This window comes from Oncorhynchus keta, unplaced genomic scaffold (assembly GCF_023373465.1).
Source record: "Oncorhynchus keta strain PuntledgeMale-10-30-2019 unplaced genomic scaffold, Oket_V2 Un_contig_5180_pilon_pilon, whole genome shotgun sequence".
Classification (NCBI taxonomy): Eukaryota; Metazoa; Chordata; class Actinopteri; order Salmoniformes; family Salmonidae; genus Oncorhynchus; species Oncorhynchus keta.
Genome location: NW_026288156.1, coordinates 1 through 22393, shown reverse-complemented (window position 1 = coordinate 22393; position 22393 = coordinate 1). Strand labels below are relative to the sequence as shown.

The 22393-nt window shown below is 45.5% G+C and overlaps 1 protein-coding gene across 1 annotated transcript in view; it reads right to left on the bottom strand.

Moving 5' to 3' along the window:
* LOC127925135 (prominin-1-A-like) overlaps positions 1-22387 on the bottom strand; it is a 33567-nt gene extending 11180 nt beyond the window's left edge. Inside the window, exons 1-7 of the mRNA XM_052509919.1 lie at positions 22342-22387; positions 20956-21059; positions 16886-16970; positions 16163-16309; positions 13846-13917; positions 6878-6970; positions 5178-5195 (exon numbers count right to left, since the gene is read on the bottom strand). Coding sequence (XP_052365879.1) covers positions 5178-5195; positions 6878-6970; positions 13846-13917; positions 16163-16309; positions 16886-16970; positions 20956-21041 — 501 coding nt within the window. The 5' untranslated portion in view covers positions 21042-21059; positions 22342-22387. The remainder of the gene's footprint in view (positions 1-5177; positions 5196-6877; positions 6971-13845; positions 13918-16162; positions 16310-16885; positions 16971-20955; positions 21060-22341) is intronic.
* Between the last annotated feature and the right edge of the window lie 6 nt (positions 22388-22393).

Here is a 22393-nt window from a genome sequence, read left to right as displayed (position 1 = left end):
AAAATGGATTAAATAGACGTTTTATTCTCACCCATCGATACACAAAACCCCATAATGACACATTGAAAACATGTTTTGAGAAATGTTAGAACATTTATTGAAAATGAAATACAGAAATATCTAATGTACATTAGTATTCACACCCTGAGTCAATACTTAGTAGAAGCACCTCTGGCAGTGATTACAGTTTTCTGGTTGAGTCTCGAAGAGAGATTACAGCTGGGAGTCTTTATGGGTGAGTCTCTAAGAGTGATTACAGCTGGGAGTCTTTCTGGGTAAGTCTCTAAGAGTGATTACAGCTGAGAGTCTTTCTGGGTAAGTCTCTAAGAGTGATTACAGCTGGGAGTCTTTCAGGGTAAGTCTCTAAGAGTGATTACAGCTGTGAGTCTTTCTGGGTAAGTCTCTAAGAGTGATTACAGCTGTGAGTCTCTCTGGGTAAGTCTCTAAGAGTGATCACAGCTGTTAGTCTTTCTGGGTAAGTCTCTAAGAGTGATTACAGCTGGGAGTCTTTCTGGGTAAGTCTCTAAGAGTGATCACAGCTGTTAGTCTTTCTGGGTAAGTCTCTAAGAGTGATTACAGCTGTGAGTCTTTCTGGGTAAGTCTCTAAGAGTGATTACAGCTGGGAGTCTTTATGGGTAAGTCTCTAAGAGTGATTACAGCTGGGAGTCTTTCTGGGTAAGTCTCTAAGAGTGATTACAGCTGGGAGTCTTTATGGATAAGTCTCTAAGAGTGATTACAGCTGTGAGTCTTTCTGGATAAGTCTCTAAGAGTGATTACAGCTGGGAGTCTTTCTGGATAAGTCTCTAAGAGTGATTACAGCTGGGAGTCTTTCTGGGTAAGTCTCTAAGAGTGATTACAGCTGGGAGTCTTTCTGGGTAAGTCTCTAAGAGTGATTACAGCTGTGAGTCTTTCTGGGTAAGTCTCTAAGAGTGATTACAGCTGTGAGTCTCTCTGGGTAAGTCTCTAAGAGTGATCACAGCTGTTAGTCTTTCTGGGTAAGTCTCTAAGAGTGATTACAGCTGGGAGTCTTTCTGGGTAAGTCTCTAAGAGTGATCACAGCTGTTAGTCTTTCTGGGTAAGTCTCTAAGAGTGATTACAGCTGTGAGTCTTTCTGGGTAAGTCTCTAAGAGTGATTACAGATGGGAGTCTTTATGGGTAAGTCTCTAAGAGTGATTACAGCTGTGAGTCTTTCTGGATAAGTCTCTAAGAGTGATTACAGCTGGGAGTCTTTATGGGTAAGTATCTACGAGTGATTACAGCTGGGAGTCTTTCTGGGTAAGTCTCTAAGAGTGATTACAGCTGGGAGTCTTTATGGATAAGTCTCTAAGAGTGATTACAGCTGTGAGTCTTTCTGGATAAGTCTCTAAGAGTGATTACAGCTGGGAGTCTTTCTGGATAAGTCTCTAAGAGTGATTACAGCTGGGAGTCTTTCTGGGTAAGTCTCTAAGAGTGATTACAGCTGTGAGTCTTTCTGGATAAGTCTCTAAGAGTGATTACAGCTGGGAGTCTTTCTGGGTACGTCTCTAAGAGTGATTACAGCTGTTAGTCTTTCTGGGTAAGTCTCTAAGAGTGATTGCAGCTGGGAGTCTTTCTGGATAAGTCTCTAAGAGTGATTACAGCTGGGGTCTTTCTGGGTAAGTCGCTAAGAGTGATTACAGCTGGGAGTCTTTCTGGATAAGTCTCTAAGAGTGATTACAGCTGGGAGTCTTTCTGGATAAGTCTCTAAGAGTGATTACTGCTGGGAGTCTTTCTGGATAAGTCTCTAAGAGTGATTACAGCTGGGAGTCTTTCTGGATAAGTCTCTAAGAGTGATTACAGCTGGGAGTCTTTCTGGGTAAGTCTCTAAGAGTGATTACAGCTGGGAGTCTTTCTGGATAAGTCTCTAAGAGTGATTACAGCTGGGAGTCTTTCTGGATAAGTCTCTAAGAGTGATTACAGCCGTGAGTCTTTCTGGGTAAGTCTCTAAGAGTGATTACAGCTGTGAGTCTTTATGGGTAAGTCTCTAAGAGTGATTACAGCTGGGAGTCTTTCTGGATAAGTCTCTAAGAGTGATTACAGCTGGGAGTCTTTCTGGATAAGTCTCTAAGAGTGATTACAGCTGGGAGTCTTTCTGGATAAGTCTCTAAGAGTGATTACAGCTGGGAGTCTTTCTGGATAAGTCTCTAAGAGTGATTACAGCTGGGAGACTTTCTGGGTAAGTCTCTAAGAGTGATTACAGCTGGGAGTCTTTCTGGATAAGTCTCTAAGAGTGATTACAGCTGGGAGTCTTTCTGGATAAGTCTCTAAGAGTGATTACAGCTGGGAGTCTTTCTGGGTAAGTCTCTAAGAGTGATTACAGCTGTGAGTCTTTCTGTATAAGTCTCTAAGAGTGATTACAGCTGTGAGTCTTTATGGATAAGTCTCTAAGAGTGATTACAGCTGTGAGTCTTTATGGATAAGTCTCTAAGAGTGATCACAGCTGGGAGTCTTTCTGGATAAGTCTCTAAGAGTGATTACAGCTGGGAGTCTTTCTGGATAAGTCTCTAAGAGTGATTACAGCTGGGAGTCTTTCTGGATAAGTCTCTAAGAGTGATTACAGCTGTGAGTCTTTCTGGATAAGTCTCTAAGAGTGATCACAGCTGGGAGTCTTTCTGGATAAGTCTCTAAGAGTGATTACAGCTGTGAGTCTTTATGGATAAGTCTCTAAGAGTGATTACAGCTGGGAGTCTTTATGCATAAGTCTCTAAGAGTGATTACAGCTGGGAGTCTTTCTGGATAAGTCTCTAAGAGTGATTACAGCTGGGAGTCTTTCTGGATAAGTCTCTAAGAGTGATTACAGCTGGGAGTCTTTATGGATCAGTCTCTAAGAGTGATTACAGCTGGGAGTCTTTCTGGATAAGTCTCTAAGAGTGATTACAGCTGGGAGTCTTTCTGGGTAAGTCTCTAAAGGTGATTACAGCTGTTAGTCTTTCTGGATAAGTCTCTAAGAGTGATTACAGCTGTTAGTCTTTCTGGGTAAGTCTCTAAAGGTGATTACAGCTGGGAGTCTTTCTGGATAAGTCTCTAAGCTCTTTCCACACCTGGATTGTGCAACGTTTGCCCATTGTTCTTTAAAATATTCTTCAAGCTCATTGGTTGTTGATCGTTGCTTGACAACCATGTTCAGGCTTTTATCCTGAAAAACTCCCTCATCGTTAACAATTACAAGCATACTCATAACATGATGCAGCCACCACTATGCTTGAAAATATTGGTTGTCCAGGATCTTTTCACAGATGTTCAGGTAGATTTAAGTCAAGAGTGTAACTATTGTTGCCACAAGGCACTAAAGTCATACTGAAAACATGCATCCTGTTTGCAACAAGGCACTAAAGTAATACTGAAAACATGCATCCTGTTTGCCAACATTCCACTAGATGTTGGAACATTGCTGCTATAACAGCCTCCACTCTTCTGGGAAGGCTTTCCACTAGATGTTGGAACATTGCTGCTATAACAGCCTCCACTCTTCTGGGAAGGCTTTCCACTAGATGTTGGAACATTGCTGCTATAACAGCCTCCACTCTTCTGGGAAGGCTTTCCACTAGATGTTGGAACATTGCTGCTATAACAGCCTCCACTCTTCTGGGAAGACTTTCCACTAGATGTTGGAACATTGCTGCTATAACAGCCTCCACTCTTCTGGGAAGGCTTTCCACTAGATGTTGGAACATTGCTGCTATAACAGCCTCCACTCTTCTGGGAAGGCTTTCCACTAGATGTTGGAACATTGCTGCTATAACAGCCTCCACTCTTCTGGGAAGGCTTTCCACTAGATGATGGAACATTGCTGCTATAACAGCCTCCACTCTTCTGGGAAGGCTTTCCACTAGATGTTGGAACATTGCTGCAGGGACTTGCTTCCATTCGGCCACAAGAGCGTTAGTGAGGTTGGGCGATTCGGCCTGGGTCACAGTCGGGGTTCCAATTCATCCCAAATTCGCTCGATGGGGTTGAGGTCAGGGCATCGTGCAAGCCAGTCAAGTTCTTCCACACCGATCTCGGCAAATCATTTCTGTATGGACCTCACTTTGTGCACTGGAGCATTGTCATGCTGAAACAGGAAAGGTCCTTCCCCAAACTGTTACCACAAAGTTGGGAGAACAGAATCATCTAGAATGTCATTGTATGCTGTAGCGTTAAGATTTCCCTTCACTGGAACTGAGGGGCCCGAACCATGAAAAGCAGCCTATCACCATTATTCCTCCTCCACCAAACTTTACAGTTGGCACTATGCATTGGGGCAGGTATCGTTCTCCATGTATCCGCCAAACCCAGATTCGTCCGTCAAACTGCCAGATGTTGAAGCGTGATTCATCACTCCAGAGAACGTGTTTCCACTGCTCCAGAGTCCCAATGGCCGTGAACTTTACACCACTCCAGACGACGCTTGGCATCGCGCACAGTGATCTTAGGCTTGTGTGCCGCTGCTCGGCCACGGAAACCCATTTCATGAAGCTCCCGAGGAACAGTTGTTGTGCTGACGTTGCCTCCAGTGTGGATCTCGGTAGTGGCGTTGTTCAGCACTCTGCTGATCCGTTCTGTGAGCTTGTGTGGCCTACCACTTTGCGGCTTAGCCGTTGTTGCTCCTAGACGTTTCCACGTCACAATAATGAACATTCTACTGACAGTTTTCGTCTATGCATGGTTGGGTGCGCAATTTTATACACCTGTCAGCAACGGATTGAAATAGCCAAATCCACTAGTTTGACGGGGTGTCCACATACTTTTGTATATATATATGTATATATATATATATATATAGTGTAATTGTATGTGTGGGGTACAGAGATGAGGTAGTCATTCCAAAACCATGTTAAACACTATTATCGTACACAGACTGGGTCTATGCAACTTATTATGTGACTTGTTCAGCACATTTTTACTCCTGAACTTATTAAGGCCAGAACAACAAAGGGTTTGAATACTTATCGACTCAAGACGTTTCAGCTTTTCATTTGTAATTACTTTTGTAAACATTTTGAAAAAACAACAACATTATTCCACTTGGATATTATGGGCTATTGTGTCACTGATACAACATCTAAATGTTAAAATCCATTTTAAATTCAGGCTGCAACACAACAGCAAAGTCAAGGGGTAGTTTCTGAAGCTCTGTGTAGAAATATACACAAACTACACACAGACACCAAGCTTACCCGCGCTCGGACAAATTTCTGGGCCACCATTTATATGTGAATATTAGTGAGAAAGAAAGACAAGGAGAGAAGCCGAGGGAGGGAGAGAAGAAATGAGAGAGAGAGAGAGAGAGAGGGAGGGAGAGAGGGAGAGAGAACAGCAGGAACGTTGAGGAAGAACAGAAATCAGTCAAGCTGTCTCTTACCAGGTAATTGGGAGAAAGACTGTTTACATGTGAGTGTGTATATGTGAGTACGTGTGTGTGTGTGTATGTGAGTACGTGTGTGTGTGTATGTGAGTGTGTGTATGTGAGTGTGTATATGTGAGTACGTGTGTGTGTGTATGTGAGTGTGTGTATGTGAGTGTGTATATGTGAGTACGTGTGAGTGTGTATATGTGAGTATGTGTGAGTGAGTGTATGTGTATATGTGAGTACGTGTGTGTGTGTATGTGAGTGTGTATATGTGAGTACGTGTGTGTGTATGTGAGTGTGTATATGTGAGTACGTGTGTGTGTGTATGTGAGTGTGTATATGTGAGTACGTGTGTGTGTGTATGTGAGTGTGTATATGTGAGTACGTGTGTGTGTGTATGTGAGTGTGTATATGTGAGTACGTGTGTGTGTGTATGTGAGTGTGTATATGTGAGTACGTGTGTGTGTATGTGAGTGTGTATATGTGAGTACGTGTGTATGTGTATATGTGAGTACGTGTGTGTGTATGTGAGTGTGTATATGTGAGTACGTGTGTGTGTATGTGAGTGTGTATATGTGAGTACGTGTGTGTGTGTATGTGAGTGTGTATATGTGAGTACGTGTGTGTGTGTATGTGAGTGTGTATATGTGAGTACGTGTGTATGTGAGTGTGTGTATGTGAGTATGTGTGTGTGTGTATATGTGAGTACGTGTATGTGTGTTTGTGTGAGTGTGTATATGTGAGTATGTGTGTGTGTGTATGTGAGTGTGTATATGTGAGTACGTGTGTGTGTGTGTTTGTGTGAGTGTGTATATGTGAGTACGTGTGTGTGTGTATGTGAGTGTGTATATGTGAGTACGTGTGTGTGTGAGTACGTGTGTGTGTGTATGTGAGTGTGTATATGTGAGTACGTGTATATGTGAGTACGTGTGTATGTGAGTACGTGTGTATGTGAGTGTGTATATGTGAGTACGTGTGTGTGTGTGTATGTGAGTGCGCGTCGGGGTGTGTGGGTTTACCATGGCCTGCTCCATAGGGTGATTGTGTATATGTGAGTACGTGTGTGTGTGAGTGCGCGTCGGGGTGTGTGGGTTTACCATGGCCTGCTCCATAGGGTGAGTGTGTATATGAGTGCGCGTCGGGGTGTGTGGGTTTACCATGGCCTGCTCCATAGGGTGAGTGTGTATGTGAGTGTGTATATGTGAGTACGTGTGTATGTGAGTGTGTAGTGTGTGGGTTTACCATGGCCTGCTCCATAGGGTGAGTGTGTATGTGAGTGTGTATATGTGAGTACGTGTGTATATGAGTGTGTAGTGTGTGGGTTTACCATGGCCTGCTCCATAGGGTGAGTGTGTGTGTGAGTGCGCGTCGGGGTGTGTGGGTTTACCATGGCCTGCTCCATAGGGTGAGTGTGTATATGTGAGTACGTGTGTATGTGAGTGCGCGTCGGGGTGTGTGGGTTTACCATGGCCTGCTCCATAGGGTGAGTGTGTATATATGAGTGCGCGTCGGGGTGTGTGGGTTTACCATGGCCTGCTCCATAGGGACGACCTGTTCTTTGTGGATCTGTCGTATGCTGCTGGCATGACCCTTCAAAGCATTCTCTAGAGCTCCCCGCGGCTACACACAAACACACAGGACGTAGCATTAGCATGTAGCCTCACCATATCCATATTAACACACAGGACGTAGCATTAGCATTTAGCCTCACCATATCAATATTAACACACAAGACGTAGCATTAACATTTAGCCTCACCATATCCATATTAACACAGGACGTAGCATTAGCATTTAGCCTCACCATATCCATATTAACACACAGGACGTAGCATTAGCATTTAGCCTCACCATATCCATATTAACGCACAAGATGTAGCATTAGCATTTAGCCTCACCATATCCATATTAACACACAGGACGTAGCGTTAGCATTTAGCCTCACCATATCCATATTAACACACAGGATGTAGCATTAGCATTTAGCCTCACCATATCCATATTAACACACAAGACGTAGCATTAGCATTTAGCCTCACCATATCCATATTAACACACAAGATGTAGCATTAGCATTTAGCCTCACCATCTCAATATTCACACACAGCATTAGCATTTACCCTCACCGTATCAATATTCACACACAGCATTAGCATTTAGCCTCACCATATCCATATTAACACACAGGACGTAGCATTAGCATTTAGCCTCACCATATCAATATTCACACACAGCATTAGCATTTAGCCTCACGTATCAATATTCACACACAGCATTAGCATTTAGCCTCACTGTATCAATATTCACACACAGGACGTAGCATTAGCATTTAGCCTCACCATATCCATATTAACACACAAGATGTAGCATTAGCATTTAGCCTCACCATCTCAATATTCACACACAGCATTAGCATTTACCCTCACCGTATCAATATTCACACACAGCATTAGCATTTAGCCTCACCATATCAATATTCACACACAGGAGCATTTAGCCTCACCATATCAATATTCACACAGCATTAGCATTTAGCCTCACCGTATCAATATTCACACACAGCATTAGCATTTAGCCTCACCATATCAATATTCACACACAGGACGTAACATTAGCATTTAGCCTCACCGTATCAATATTCACACACACAGCATTTAGCCTCATTTAGCCTCACCATATCAATATTCACACACAGGACGTAGCATTAGCATTTAGCCTCCTCATATTCATGATATGATTTTCCAAGATGGCGTAGCAGTCGTACGTATGTTTTGTCTTGTCCCGTCCTGTCTAGTGTAAATATAGTTTTCTTCGTTTATTTTTCTGTATATATTTCGTACATATTTTAATCTCACTCTCAAACTAGAGCTGAATATACTCTCCTGCAACCCGCATCACCCAATGTGGTACGGATCCGCCTTTTCTATACTTTACATTAGATCCGGAGCCACCATCAGAAGCTAGCCAGCAACTAGCTACTAGCTCGTACTCAGTTAGCCATTGCTAGCGGTCTTCTAAGCTAACTAGAACACCAGCGACATCAACCCAGAGCATATCAGACTGCTCTTTCTCTACCACATCTCCGGATTCCTACCGCAAGCTCTGAACCTTTACACCGGATCATCGCAACTAGCTAGCTGCAATTCCGAGTGGCTACTCCTGGCCAACGTCTCTGGCCCAAAACAAGCTACAGTTAGCCTTGAGCTAAGCCCATCTCCCGACTAGCCGAAGAGGCCCAACGATACCTCTTTGCCAATTGGCCTGGACCCTTTACTGCCGACACGGAGCGCCGCCGATCCATCACGACTGGTCCGCCGACATAATCGTCCGAGGTGGTTTCAACAGGCTTTTTCGTTGCGACATCGCCAAAGACCCATCTGCTGGCCAAGGCCCGCGAGCTTTCTGAAACGCTGTATCTCCAGCTCACCAGAGCTCCTGTAGCATAATCCTGGGCTACAATTACCCGGGCCCACGACCGGTCTGTCAATGCCACCGCAAGAAGAGGAATAAACAAACTCACCCCATCGCGACGTCCCCCAAAGGTTAGCTCTCTAGCCCTCGCTATCTCCCTACTTGCTATTCGGCCTGCTAACGGCTAGCTTGTCTAGCCGGGCCTACGAACTGTTAGCTTGTTAGCACAGGCCTGCTAACCATCTGACTCACCTCATCCCAAACACTTCTGAACCCATTTACTTTCTCTCTCTTTGATTTTTATTTGTTTATACCTTCCGGAAACCTGCCTCACCCACTGTGATACGGATTCGCTATCACTTTTAATTTTGATTTATTTTTATGACACACTCAAGAACCTCCAGACGCTAACCAGCTAACTAGCTACAAGCTATTTAGTCATTGTTAGTTTAAAAAAAAAAAAAAAAAAAACCTGGATAACACTCGCCAGCCCAGCTTCCCTGCCCATCCACCGCTGCCCCTGGACACTGATTTCTTGGCTACATAGCTGACGCACGCTGGACTGTCCATTAATCACGGTACCCCATTCTGCTTGTTTGTTTATCTGTCGGCCCAGTTGCCTAGTCAACGCCATTTTACCTGCTGTTTGTTGTGCTAGCTGATTAGCCTCGCCTACTGTTTTTAGCTAGCTTTCCCAATTCAACACCTGTGATTACTGTATGCCTCGCTGTATGTCTCTCCCAAATGTCAATATGCCTTGTATACTGTTGTTCAGGTTAGTTATCATTGTTTTAGTTCACAATGGAGCCCCTAGATCCACTCTGCATACCCCTGTTACCTCCTTTGTCCCACCCCCCCACACATGCGGTGACCTCACCCATTACAACCAGCATGTCCAGAGATACAACCTCTCTCATCATCACCCAGTGCCTGGGCTTACCTCCGCTGTACCCGCACCCACCATACCCCTGTCTGCGCATTATGCCCTGAATATATTCTACCATGCCCAGAAACCTGCTCCTCTTATCCTCTGCCCCCAACGCTCTAGGCGACCAGTTTTGATAGCCTTTAGCCGCACCCTCATACTACTCCTTCTCTGTTCCGCGGGTGATGTGGAGGTAAACCCAGGCCCTGCATGCCCCCAGGTACCCTCATTTGTTGACTTCTGTGATCGAAAAAGTCTTGGTTTTATGCATGTCAACATCAGAAGCCTCCTCCCTAAGTTTGTTTTACTCACTGCTTTAGCACACTCTGCTAACCCTGATGTCCTTGCCGTGTCTGAATCCTGGCTCAGGAAGGCCACCAAAAATTCAGAGATTTCCATACCCAACTATAACATCTTCCGTCAAGATAGAACTGCCAAAGGGGCGGAGTCGCAGTCTACTGCAGAGATAGCCTGCAAAGTAATGTCATACTTTCCAGGTCCATACCCAAACAGTTTGAACTACTAATTTTGAAAATTACTCTCTCCAGAAACAAGTCTATCACTGTTGCCGCCTGCTACCGACCCCCGTCAGCTCCCAGCTGCGCCCTGGACACCATTTGTGAATTGATCGCCCCTCATCTAGCTTCAGAGTTTGTTCTGTTAGGTGACCTAAACTGGGATATGCTTAACACCCCGGCAGTCCTACAATCTAAGCTAGATGCCCTCAATCTCACTCAAATCATCAAGGAACCCACCAGGTACAACCCTAACTCTGTAAACAAGGGCACCCTCATAGACGCCATCCTGACCAACTGGCCCTCCAAATATACCTCCGCTGTCTTCAACCAGGATCTCAGCGATCACTGCCTCATCGCCTGTATCCGCCACGGAGCCGCAGTCAAACGACCACCCCTCATCACTGTCAAACGCTCCCTAAAACACTTCTGTGAGCAGGCCTTTCTAATCGACCTGGCCCGTGTATCCTGGAAGGACATTGACCTCATCCCGTCAGTTGAGGATGCCTGGTCATTCTTTAAAAGTAACTTCCTCACCATTTTAGATAAGCATGCTCCGTTCAAAAATGCAGAACCAAGAACAGATACAGCCCTTGGTTCACTCCAGACCTGACTGCCCTCGACCAGCACAAAAACATCCTGTGGCGGACTGCAATAGCATCGAATAGCCCCGTGATATGCAACTGTTCAGGGAAGTCAGGAACCAATACACGCAGTCAGTCAGGAAAGCTAAGGCCAGCTTCTTCAGGCAGAAGTTTGCATCCTGTAACTCCAACTCCAAAAAGTTCTGGGACACTGTGAAGTCCATGGAGAACAAGAGCACCTCCTCCCAGCTGCCCACTGCACTGAGGCTAGGAAACACGGTCTCCACCGATAAATCCATGATTATCGAAAACTTCAATAAGCACTTCTCAACGGCTGGCCATGCCTTCCGCCTGGCTACTCCAACCTCGGCCAACAGCTCCGCCCCGTAGTTCCTCACCCAAGCCTCTCCAGGTTCTCCTTTACCCAAATCCAGATAGCAGATGTTCTGAAAGAGCTGCAAAACCTGGACCCGTACAAATCAGCTGGGCTTGATAATCTGGACCCGCTATTTCTGAAACTATCTGCCGCCATTGTCGCAACCCCTATTACCAGCCTGTTCAACCTCTCTTTCATATCGTCTGAGATCCCCAAGGATTGAAAGCTGCCGCAGTCATCCCCCTCTTCAAAGGGGAGACACCCTGGACCCAAACTGCTATAGACCTATATCCATCCTGCCCTGCCTATCTAAGGTCTTTGAAAGCCAAGTCAACAAACAGGTCACTGACCATCTCGAATCCCACCGTACCTTCTCCGCTGTGCAATCTGGTTTCCGAGCCGGTCACGGGTGCACCTCAGCCACACTCAAGGTACTAAATGATATCATAACCGCCATCGATAAAAGACAGTACTGTGCAGCCGTCTTCATCGACCTCGCCAAGGCTTTCGACTCTGTCAATCACCAAATTCTTATCGGCAGACTCAACAGCCTCGGTTTTTCGGATGACTGCCTTGCCTGGTTCACCAATTACTTTGCAGACAGAGTTCAGTGTGTCAAATCGGAGGGCATGCTGTCCGGTCCTCTGGCAGTCTCTATGGGGGTGCCACAGGGTTCAATTCTCGGGCCGACTCTTTTCTCTGTATATATCAATGATGTTGCTCTTGCTGCGGGCGATTCCCTGATCCACCTCTACGCAGACGACACCATTCTATATACTTTCGGCCCGTCATTGGACACTGTGCTATCCAACCTCCAAACGAGCTTCAATGCCATACAGCACTCCTTCCGTGGCCTCCAACTGCTCCTAAACGCGAGTAAAACCAAATGCATGCTTTTCAACCGATCGCTGCCTGCACCCGCATGCCCGACTAGCATCACCACCCTGGATGGTTCCAACCTTGAATATGTGGACATCTATAAGTACCTAGGTGTCTGGCTAGACTGCAAACTCTCCTTCCAGACTCATCAAACATCTCCAATCAAAAATCAAATCCAGAGTCGGCTTTCTATTCCGCAACAAAGCCTCCTTCACTCACGCTGCCAAGCTTACCCTAGTAAAAACTGACTATCCTACCGATCCTCGACTTCGGCGATGTCATCTACAAAATGGCTTCCAACACTCTACTCAGCAAACTGGATGCAGTCTATCACAGTGCCATCCGTTTGTCACTAAAGCACCTTATACCACCCACCACTGCGACTTGTATGCTCTAGTCGGCTGGCCCTCACTACATATTCGTCGCCAGACCCACTGGCTCCAGGTCATCTACAAGTCCATGCTAGGTAAAGCTCCGCCTTATCTCAGTTCACTGGTCACGATGGCAACACCCATCCGTAGCACGCGCTCCAGCAGGTGTATCTCACTGATCATCCCTAAAGCCAACACCTCATTTGGCCGCCTTTCGTTCCAGTACTCTGCTGCCTGTGACTGGAACGAATTGCAAAAATCGCTGAAGTTGGAGACTTTATCTCCCTCACCAACTTCAAACATCAGCTATCCGAGCAGCTAACCGATCGCTGCAGCTGTACATAGTCTATTGGTAAATAGCTCACCCTTTTCACCTACCTCATTCCCATACTGTTTTTATACTGTTTTTATTTATTTACTTTTCTGCTCTTTTGCACACCAATATCTCTACCTGTACATGCCCATCTGATCATTTATCACCAGTGTTAATCTGCAAAATTGTATTATTCGCCTACCTCCTCATGCCTTTTGCACACATTGTATATAGACTGCCCATTTTTTTCTACTGTGTTATTGACTTGCTAAATTGTTTACTCCATGTGTAACTCTGTGTTGTCTGTTCACACTGCTATGCTTTATCTTGGCCAGGTCGCAGTTGCAAATGAGAACTTGTTCTCAACTAGCCTACCTGGTTAAATAAAGGTGAAATAAAAATAAATAAAAAATAAATCAATATTCACACACAGCATTAGCATTTAGCCTCACCATATCAATATTCACACACAGGACGTATCATTAGCATTTAGCCTCACCATATCAATATTCACACACAGGACGTAGCATTAGCATTTAGCCTCACCATATCAATATTCATTTGGAGGCCTATATCATGTTACAGGGTCTATATCATGTTACAGGGTCTATATCTATATCTAGGGGTAAGGTCTAGGGGTTAGGGTCCAGGGGTTAGGGTCTAGGGCGTAGGATCTAGGGGACTCAGGTCGGCCTGGGCCTCCAGCTCGTTAGGGGTTAGGGTCTAGGGGTGAGGAGACTCACCAGAAGGTCGGCCTGGGCCTCCAGCTCGTTAGCATCTAAGGGTTAGGGTCTAGGGGTTAGGGTCTAGGGCTAAGGGGACTCACCAGAAGGTCGGCCTGGGCCTCCAGCTCGTTAGGGGTTAGGGTCTAGGGGACTCACCAGAAGGTCTGCCTGGGCCTCCAGATCGTTAGGGGTTAGGGTCTAGGGGTTAGGGGACTCACCAGAAGGTTGGCCTGGGCCTCCAGCTCATTAGGGGTTAGGGTCTAGGGGTTAGGGGACTCACCAGAAGGTTGGCCTGGGCCTCCAGCTCGTTAGGGGTTAGGGTCTAGGGGACTCACTAGAAGGTCTGCCTGGGCCTCCAGCTCGTTAGGGGTTAGGGTCTAGGGGTTAGGAAACTCACCAGAAGGTCTGCCTGGGCCTCCAGCTCGTTGGAAAACGACAGCAGATCCACCAGAGTTACACCTTTATTCACCTACACCCACAGAGTCAGGGGTTAGAGGTCAGGGGTCAGTGTTCAGTGGTTAGGGGTCAGGGTTTAGTGATCAGGAGTCAGGGTTCGGTGGTCAGGGGTTAGAGGTCAGGGTTTAGTGATCATGGGTCAGGGTTTAGTGGTTAGGGGTCAGGGTTCAGTGGTCAGGGGTTAGGGGTAGAGGTCGACCGATTGGCTTTTAGGGGTAAAAGCCAATACCGATTAATCGGCCGATTTAAAAAAAAAAAAAAAGTTTTATTTGTAATAATGACAATTACAACAATACTGAATTAACACTTATTTGAACTTAATATAATAGATCAATAAAATCAATTTAGCCTCAAATAAATAATGAAACATGTTCAATTTGGTTTAAATAATGCAAAAACAAAGTGTTGGAGAAGAAAGTAAAAGTGCAATATGTGCCATGTCAGAAAGCTAACGTTTCAGTTCCTTGCTCAGAACATGAGAACATATGAAAGCTGGTGGTTCCTTTTAACATGAGTCTTCAATATTCCCAGGTAAGAAGTTTTAGGTTGTAGTTATTATAGGACTATTTCATTTGTATTTCATTAACCTTTGACTATTGGATGTTCTTAAAGGCACTATAGTATTGGCAGTGTAACAGTATAGCTTCAGTCCCTCTCCTCGCCCCTATCTGGGCTCGAACCAGGAACACATAGACAACAGCCACCCTCGAAGCAGCGTTACCCATGCAGAGCAAGGGGAACAACTACTCCAAGTCTCAGAGTGAGTGACGTTTGAAACGGTATTAGCGCACACCCAGCTAACGAGCTAGCCATTTCACATCGGTTACACCAGCCATTAGGCTGATAGGCTTGAAGTCATAAACAGCGCTGTGCTTGCAAAAAGCTGCTGGCAAAAGTGCTGTTTTAATGAATGATTACGAGCTGCTGGTGCCGACCACCGCTCAGTCAGACTGCTCTATCAAATCATAGACTTAATTATAACATAATAACACAGAAATACGAGCCTTTGGTCATTAATATGATCGAATCCGGAAACTATCATTTCGAAAACAAAAAGTTTATTATTTCAGTGTAATACGGTATTTTATCTAACGGGTGGAAACCTTTAATGTTATGTCATAATTACGTAAAAATTCTGGCAAATTAGTTCGCAATGAGCCAGGCTGCACAAACTGTTGCATATACCCAGACTCTGCGTGCACTGAACGCAAGAGAAGTGACACAATTTCACCTGGTTAATATTGCCTGTTAACCTGGATTTCTTCTAGCTAAATATGCAAGTTTAAAAATGTATACTTCTGTGTATTGATTTTAAGAAAGTCATTGATGTTTGTGGTTAGGTACAGTCGTCCAACGATTGTGCTTTTTTCACAAATGTGCTTTTGTTAAATCATCCAATGTGTAGTTATAACTAGTGATTATGATTGATTGATATAAGATAAGTTTAATGCTAGCTAGCAACTTACCTTGGCTTCTACTGCATTCATGTAACAGGCAGGCTCCTCGTGGAGTGCAATGAGAGGCTGGTGGTTAGAGCGTTGGACTAGTTAACTGTAAGGTTGCAAGATTGGATCCCCCGAGCTGACAAGGTAAAAATCTGTCGTTCTGCCCCTGAACAAGGCAGTTAACCCACCTTTCCTAGGCCGTCATTGAAAATTAGAATGTGTTCTTAACTGACTTGCCTAGTTAAATAAAGATTAAAAAATAAAAATAAAATCGGCGCCCAAAAATACCAATTTCCGATTGTTATGAAAACTTGAAATCGGCCATTCCGATTAAACGGTCGACCTCTAGTTAGGGGTCAGGGTTCAGTGGTCAGGGTTTAGGTCAGGGGTCAGCGGTCAGGGGTTAGGGGTCAGCGTTAAGTGGTTAGAGGTCAGGGGTCATGGGTTAGGGTACAGTGGTTAGGGTTCAGTGGTTACTGTTTAGGGGTCATGGGTTAAGGGTCATGGTTCAGTGGCTAGAGGTCAGGGGTTATACCTCTGCTAGGTAAGCAGCATAGTTAATATCTCCTATCCCAGCGTTAGAGATGGTTAGCAGGTTATCCTGTTAGGGGTCAGGGTTCATGGGTTAGAGGTCAGGGGTTATACCTCTGCTAGGGGTCAGGGTTCATGGGTTAGGGTTAGAGGTCAGGGGTTATACCTCTGCTAGGTAAGCAGCATAGTTAATATCTCCTATCCCAGCGTTAGAGAAGGTTAGCAGGTTATCCCGTTAGGGGTCAGGGTTCATGGGTTAGGGTTAGAGGTCAGGGGTTATACCTCTGCTAGGTAAGCAGCATAGTTAATATCTCCTATCCCAGCGTTAGAGAAGGTTAGCAGGTTATCTCGTCCATCCTGCTCCAATAACACAATGTTCTGGAGGTCGATGCTCACGCTGTCAAACACCTTCACCAGGTCCTTGTTAAACTGACACACACACACACACACACACACACACACACACACACACACACACACACACACACACACACACACACACACACACACACACACACACACAGGCACAGAGGCGGATACAAAAACCCTTATGAATGGGTTAGGGTTGTGTAACAGTTCTAGGAATGACTATCTCAACCCTTTATCTAGAACAATAACCCAATGACAGAACTGTAACAGTCCCCCCCCCACACAGACACACAGTCCCCCCCCACACACAGACCCCCCCCACACAGACCCCCCCCCCCCACACACAGACCCCCCACACAGACCCCCCCACACAGACCCCCCCCCACACAGACCCCCCACACAGACCCCCCACACAGACCCCCCACACACAGACCCCCCACACAGACCCCCCACACACAGACCCCCCACACAGACCCCCCACACAGACCCCCCTCACACACAGACCCCCCACACACAGACCCCCCACACACAGACCCCCCACACACAGACCCCCCCACACACACAGACCCCCCCCCCCCACACACAGACCCCCCTCCCCCACACACACACAGACCCCCCACAGCCCCCCTGACATACCACGGTTGTTTTGAGGAAGGTGTTGATGTTGAACATCGTCTCCAGCTGCAGAGCATGGTACAGCCCGTTGTTATCATGGCAGTCTCTATACACACACACACACACACACACACACACAGCCCGTTGTTATCATGGCAGTCTCTATACACACACACACACACACACACACACCGTTGTTATCATGGCAGTCTCTACACACACACACACACACAGCCCGTTGTTATCATGGCAGTCTCTACACACACACACACACACACACAGCCCGTTGTTATCATGGCAGTCTCTACACACACACACACACACAGCCCATTGTTATCATGGCAGTCTCTACACACACACACACACACACACACACACACACACACACACACACACACACACACACACACACACACACACACACACACACACACACACACACACACACAGCCCGTTGTTATCATGGCAGTCTCTACACACACACACACACAGCCCGTTGTTATTATGGCAGTCTCTACACACACACACACAGCCCGTTGTTATTATGGCAGTCTCTACACACACACACACACACACACACACACACACACACACACACACACACACACACACACACACACACACACACACACACACACACACACACACACCGTTGTTATCATAGCAGTCTCTATACACACACACCATTGTTATCATAGCAGTCTCTACACACACACACACACACACACACACACACAGTTTCAACATGATTTCAGCCCATAAATGATATGTGATGACGTTGAATCAACCTTAGAAGACTGATTGCAAAGAAGTCATGGCTGACCAGGTTTCCATCCAGCCGGGTGAATCTCCTGACCCATGGAAAGAAGTCATGGCTGACCAGGTTTCCATCCAGCCGGGTGAATCTCCTGACCCATGGAAAGAAGTCATGGCTGACCAGGTTTCCATCCAGCCGGGTGAATCTCCTGACCCATGGAAAGAAGTCATGGCTGACCACGTTTCCATCCAGCCGGGTGAATCTCCTGACCCATGGAAAGAAGTCATGGCTGACCAGGTTTCCATCCAGCCGGGTGAATCTCCTGACCCATGGAAAGAAGTCATGGCTGACCAGGTTTCCATCCAGCCGGGTGAATCTCCTGACCCATGGAAAGAAGTCATGGCTGACCACGTTTCCATCCAGCCGGGTGAATCTCCTGACCCATGGAAAGAAGTCATGGCTGACCAGGTTTCCATCCAGCCGGGTGAATCTCCTGACCCATGGAAGAAGTCATGGCTGACCAGGTTTCCATCCAGCCGGGTGAATCTCCTGACCCATGGAAAGAAGTCATGGCTGATGGAAACATGACATGTCTCTACAATGTAATAAACAAATTACTGTAAACCTAACTTCTGTAATCCAAACTACTGTAAATCTAATTTCTGTAATCCAAACTACTGTAAACCTAACTTCTGTAATCCAAACTACTGTAAACCTATGTTCTGTAATCCAAACTACTGTAAACCTATCTTCTGTAATCCAAACTACTGTAAACCTAGTTTCTGTAATCCAAACTACTGTAAACCTATCTTCTGTAATCCAAACTACTGTAAACCTATTTTCTGTAATCCAAACTACTGTAAACCTAGCTTCTGTAAACCTAGTTACTGTAATCCAAACTACTGTAAGCCTATCTTCTGTAATCCAAACACCTGTAAACCTAGCTTCTGTAATCCAAGCTACTGTAAACCTAGCTACTGTAAACATAGCTTCTGTAAACCTAGCTACTGTAAACATAGCTACTGTAAACCTAGCTTCTGGAAACCTAGCTATTGTAAACCTAGCGATTGTAAACCTAGATACTGTAAACCTAGCTACTGCAAACCTAGCTTCTGTAAACCTAGCTACTGTAAACCTAACTTCTGTAAACCTATCTACTGTAAACATAGCTTCTGTAAATCTAGCTTCTGTAAACCTAGGTACTGTAATCCTAGCTACTGTAAACCTAACTACTGTAAACCTAGCTTCTGTAAACCTAGCTTCTGTAAACCTAGCTACTGTAAACCTAGCTTCTGTAAACCTAGCTACTGTAAACCTAGCTTCCGTAAACCTAGATTATGTAAACCTAGTTTCTGTAAACCTAGCTACTGTAAACCTAGCTTCCGTAAACCTAGATTATGTAAACCTAGTTTCTGTAAACCTAGCTACTGTAAACATAGCTACTGTAACCCTAGCTACTGTAATCCTAGCTACTGTAAACCTAGCTACTGTAAACCTAGCTACTGTAATCCTGGCTACTGTAAACCTAGCTACTGTAATCCTAGCTACTGTAAACCTAGCTACTGTAAACCTAGCTACTGTAATCCTAGCTACTGTAAACCTAACTTCTGTAAACCTATCTACAGTAAACATGTAAACCTAGCTTCTGTAAACCTAGGTACTGTAAGCCTAGCTTCTGTAAACCTAGCTACTGTAAACCTAGCTTCTAAACCTAGATTATGTAAACTGTAAACCTAGCTACTGTAATTATGTAAACCTAGCTTCTGTAAACTACTGTAAACATAGCTACTGTAAACCTAGCTACTGTAATCCTAGCTACTGTAATCCTAGCTACTGTAAACCTAGCTACTGTAATCCTGGCTACTGTAATCGTAGCTACTGTAAACCTAGCTACTGTAATCATAGCTACTGTAAACCTAGCTACTGTAAACCTAGCTACTGTAATCCTAGCTACTGTAAACCTAACTTCTGTAAACATAGCCACTGTAAATATAGCTTCTGTAAACCTAGGTACTGTAAGCCTAGCTACTGTAAACCTAACTACTGTAAACCTAGCTTCTGTAAACCTAGCTTCTGTAAACCTAGCTTCTGTAAACCTAGCTTCTGTAAACCTAGCTACTGTAAACCTAGCTTCTGTAAACCTAGCTACTGTAAACCTAGCTTCCGTAAACCTAGATTATGTAAACCTAGTTTCTGTAAACCTAGCTACTGTAAACATAGCTACTGTAACCCTAGCTACTGTAATCCTAGCTACTGTAAACCTAGCTACTGTAAACCTAGCTACTGTAATCCTAGCTACTGTAATCCTAGCTACTGTAAACCTAGCTACTGTAAACCTAGCTACTGTAATCCTAGCTACTGTAAACCTAGCTACTGTAATCATAGCTACTGTAAACCTAGCTACTGTAAACCTAGCTACTGTAATCCTAGCTACTGTAATCCTAGCTACTGTAAACCTAGCTACTGTAAACCTATCTACTGTAAACATAGCTTCTGTAAATCTAGCTTCTGTAAACCTAGGTACTGTAAGCCTAGCTACTGTAAACCTAACTACTGCTAGCTGTAAACCTAGCTGCTACTGTAAACCTCTTCTGTAAACCTAGCTACTGCTAGCTGTAAAACCTAGCTACTGTAAACCTAGCTACTGTAAACCTAGCTTCCGTAAACCTAGATTATGTAAACTAGTTTCTGTAATCCTAGCTACTGTAAACCTAGCTACTGTAATCCTAGCTACTGTAATCCTAGCTACTGTAATCTACTGTAAACCTAGCTACTGTAAACCTAGCTACTGTAATCCTAGCTACTGTAAACCTAGCTACTGTAATCCTAGCTACTGTAAACCTCCTGTAAACCTAGCTACTGTAATCCCGTAAACCTAGCTACTGTAAACCTAGCTACTGTAAACCTAGCTACTGTAATCCTAGCTACTGTAAACCTAGCTACTGTAATCCTAGCTACTGTAATCCTAGCTACTGTAATCCTAGCTACTGTAATCCTAGCTACTGTAATCCTAGCTACTGTAATCCTAGCTACTGTAAACCTAGCTACTGTAATCCTAGCTACTGTAATCCTAGCTACTGTAATCCTAGCTACTGTAATCCTGGCTACTGTAATCCTAGCTACTGTAATCCTAGCTACTGTAATCCTAGCTACTGTCCTTTTCCAATGAGTATTTTGTTGATTTGACTGTGAATAACCCTAACCCTAATTCACGTAGGTAAACAACTAAATCAAACTGATGTCTGTGTTCAGTGATGTGAATGGTGTGTGTGTGTGTGTGTGTGTGTGTGTGTGTGTGTGTGTGTGTGTGTGTGTGTGTGTGTGTGTGTCTCACCGGTACATGCTTCCTACAGTCAGGTCGATGTTAGGGTTCTGGAACAGCATGCCAGGCAGGAAGTTCTTCTTGGCAGGATGGACCATGTAGGGTGTGTCTATGATCTATACACGCACACACACACACACACACACACACACACACACACACACACACACACACACACACACACACACACACACACACACACACACACGTTAGGAAACTGGAGGACACAGTGCTGTAGTGTCTAGATACTGGAGGACACAGTGCTGTAGGGTCTAGATACTGGAGGACACAGGGCTGTAGTGTCTAGATACTGGAGGACACAGGGCTGTAGTGTCTAGATACTGGAGGACACAGGTCTGTAGTGTCTAGGTACTGGAGGACACGGGGCTGTAGTGTCTAGATACTGGAGGACACAGGGCTGTAGTGTCTAGATACTGGAGGACACAGGGCTGTAGTGTCTATGATACTGGAGGACACAGGGCTGTAGTGTTTAGTCTGGAGGACACAGGGCTGTAGTTTCTGGAGGACACAGGGCTGTAGTGTCTAGATACTGGAGGACACAGGGCTGTAGTGTCTAGATACTGGAGGACACAGGGCTGTAGTGTCTAGATACTGGAGGACACAGGGCTGTAGTGTCTAGATACTGGAGGACACAGGGCTGTAGTGTTTAGATACTGGAGGACACAGGGCTGTAGTTTCTAGGTACTGGAGGACACAGGGCTGTAGTGTCTAGATACTGGAGGACACAGGGCTATAGTGTCTAGATACTGGAGGACACAGGGCTGTAGTGTCTAGATACTGGAGGACACAGGGCTGTAGTGTCTAGATACTGGAGGACACAGGGCTGTAGTGTCTAGATACTGGAGGACACAGGGCTGTAGTGTCTAGGTACTGGAGGACACAGGGCTGTAGTGTCTAGATACTGGAGGACACAGGGCTGTAGTGTCTAGATACTGGAGGACACAGGGCTGTAGTTTCTAGGTATTGGAGGACACAGGGCTGTAGTGTCTAGATACTGGAGGACACAGGGCTGTAGTGTCTAGATACTGGAGGACACAGGGCTGTAGGGTCTAGATACTGGGTGAGGGAGGGAGACGGTGAGAGAGAGTGTGAGAGAGAGGGTGAGAGGGTGAGCGAGGGGGTGAGAGGGTGAGCGAGGGGGTGAGAGGGTGAGAGAGGAGGTGAGAGGATGAGAGAGGGTAGAGGATGAGAGAGGGTGAGAGAGAGGGAGGGGAGAGGGTGAGAGAGGGGGGGAGAGGGTGAGAGAGGGGGGGAGAGGGTGAGAGAGGGAGAGAGGGAGGAGGGGGGAGAGGGTGAGAGAGGGGGAGGGGAGAGGGTGAGGAGAGGGGAGGGGGTGAGAGAGGAGGAGAGGGGGAGAGAAAGGGGAAAGGTGTGTACCTTGAACAGTTGTCTGTTAGCAAGCGGTTCACAGAACAGCTTCTCAATGTTG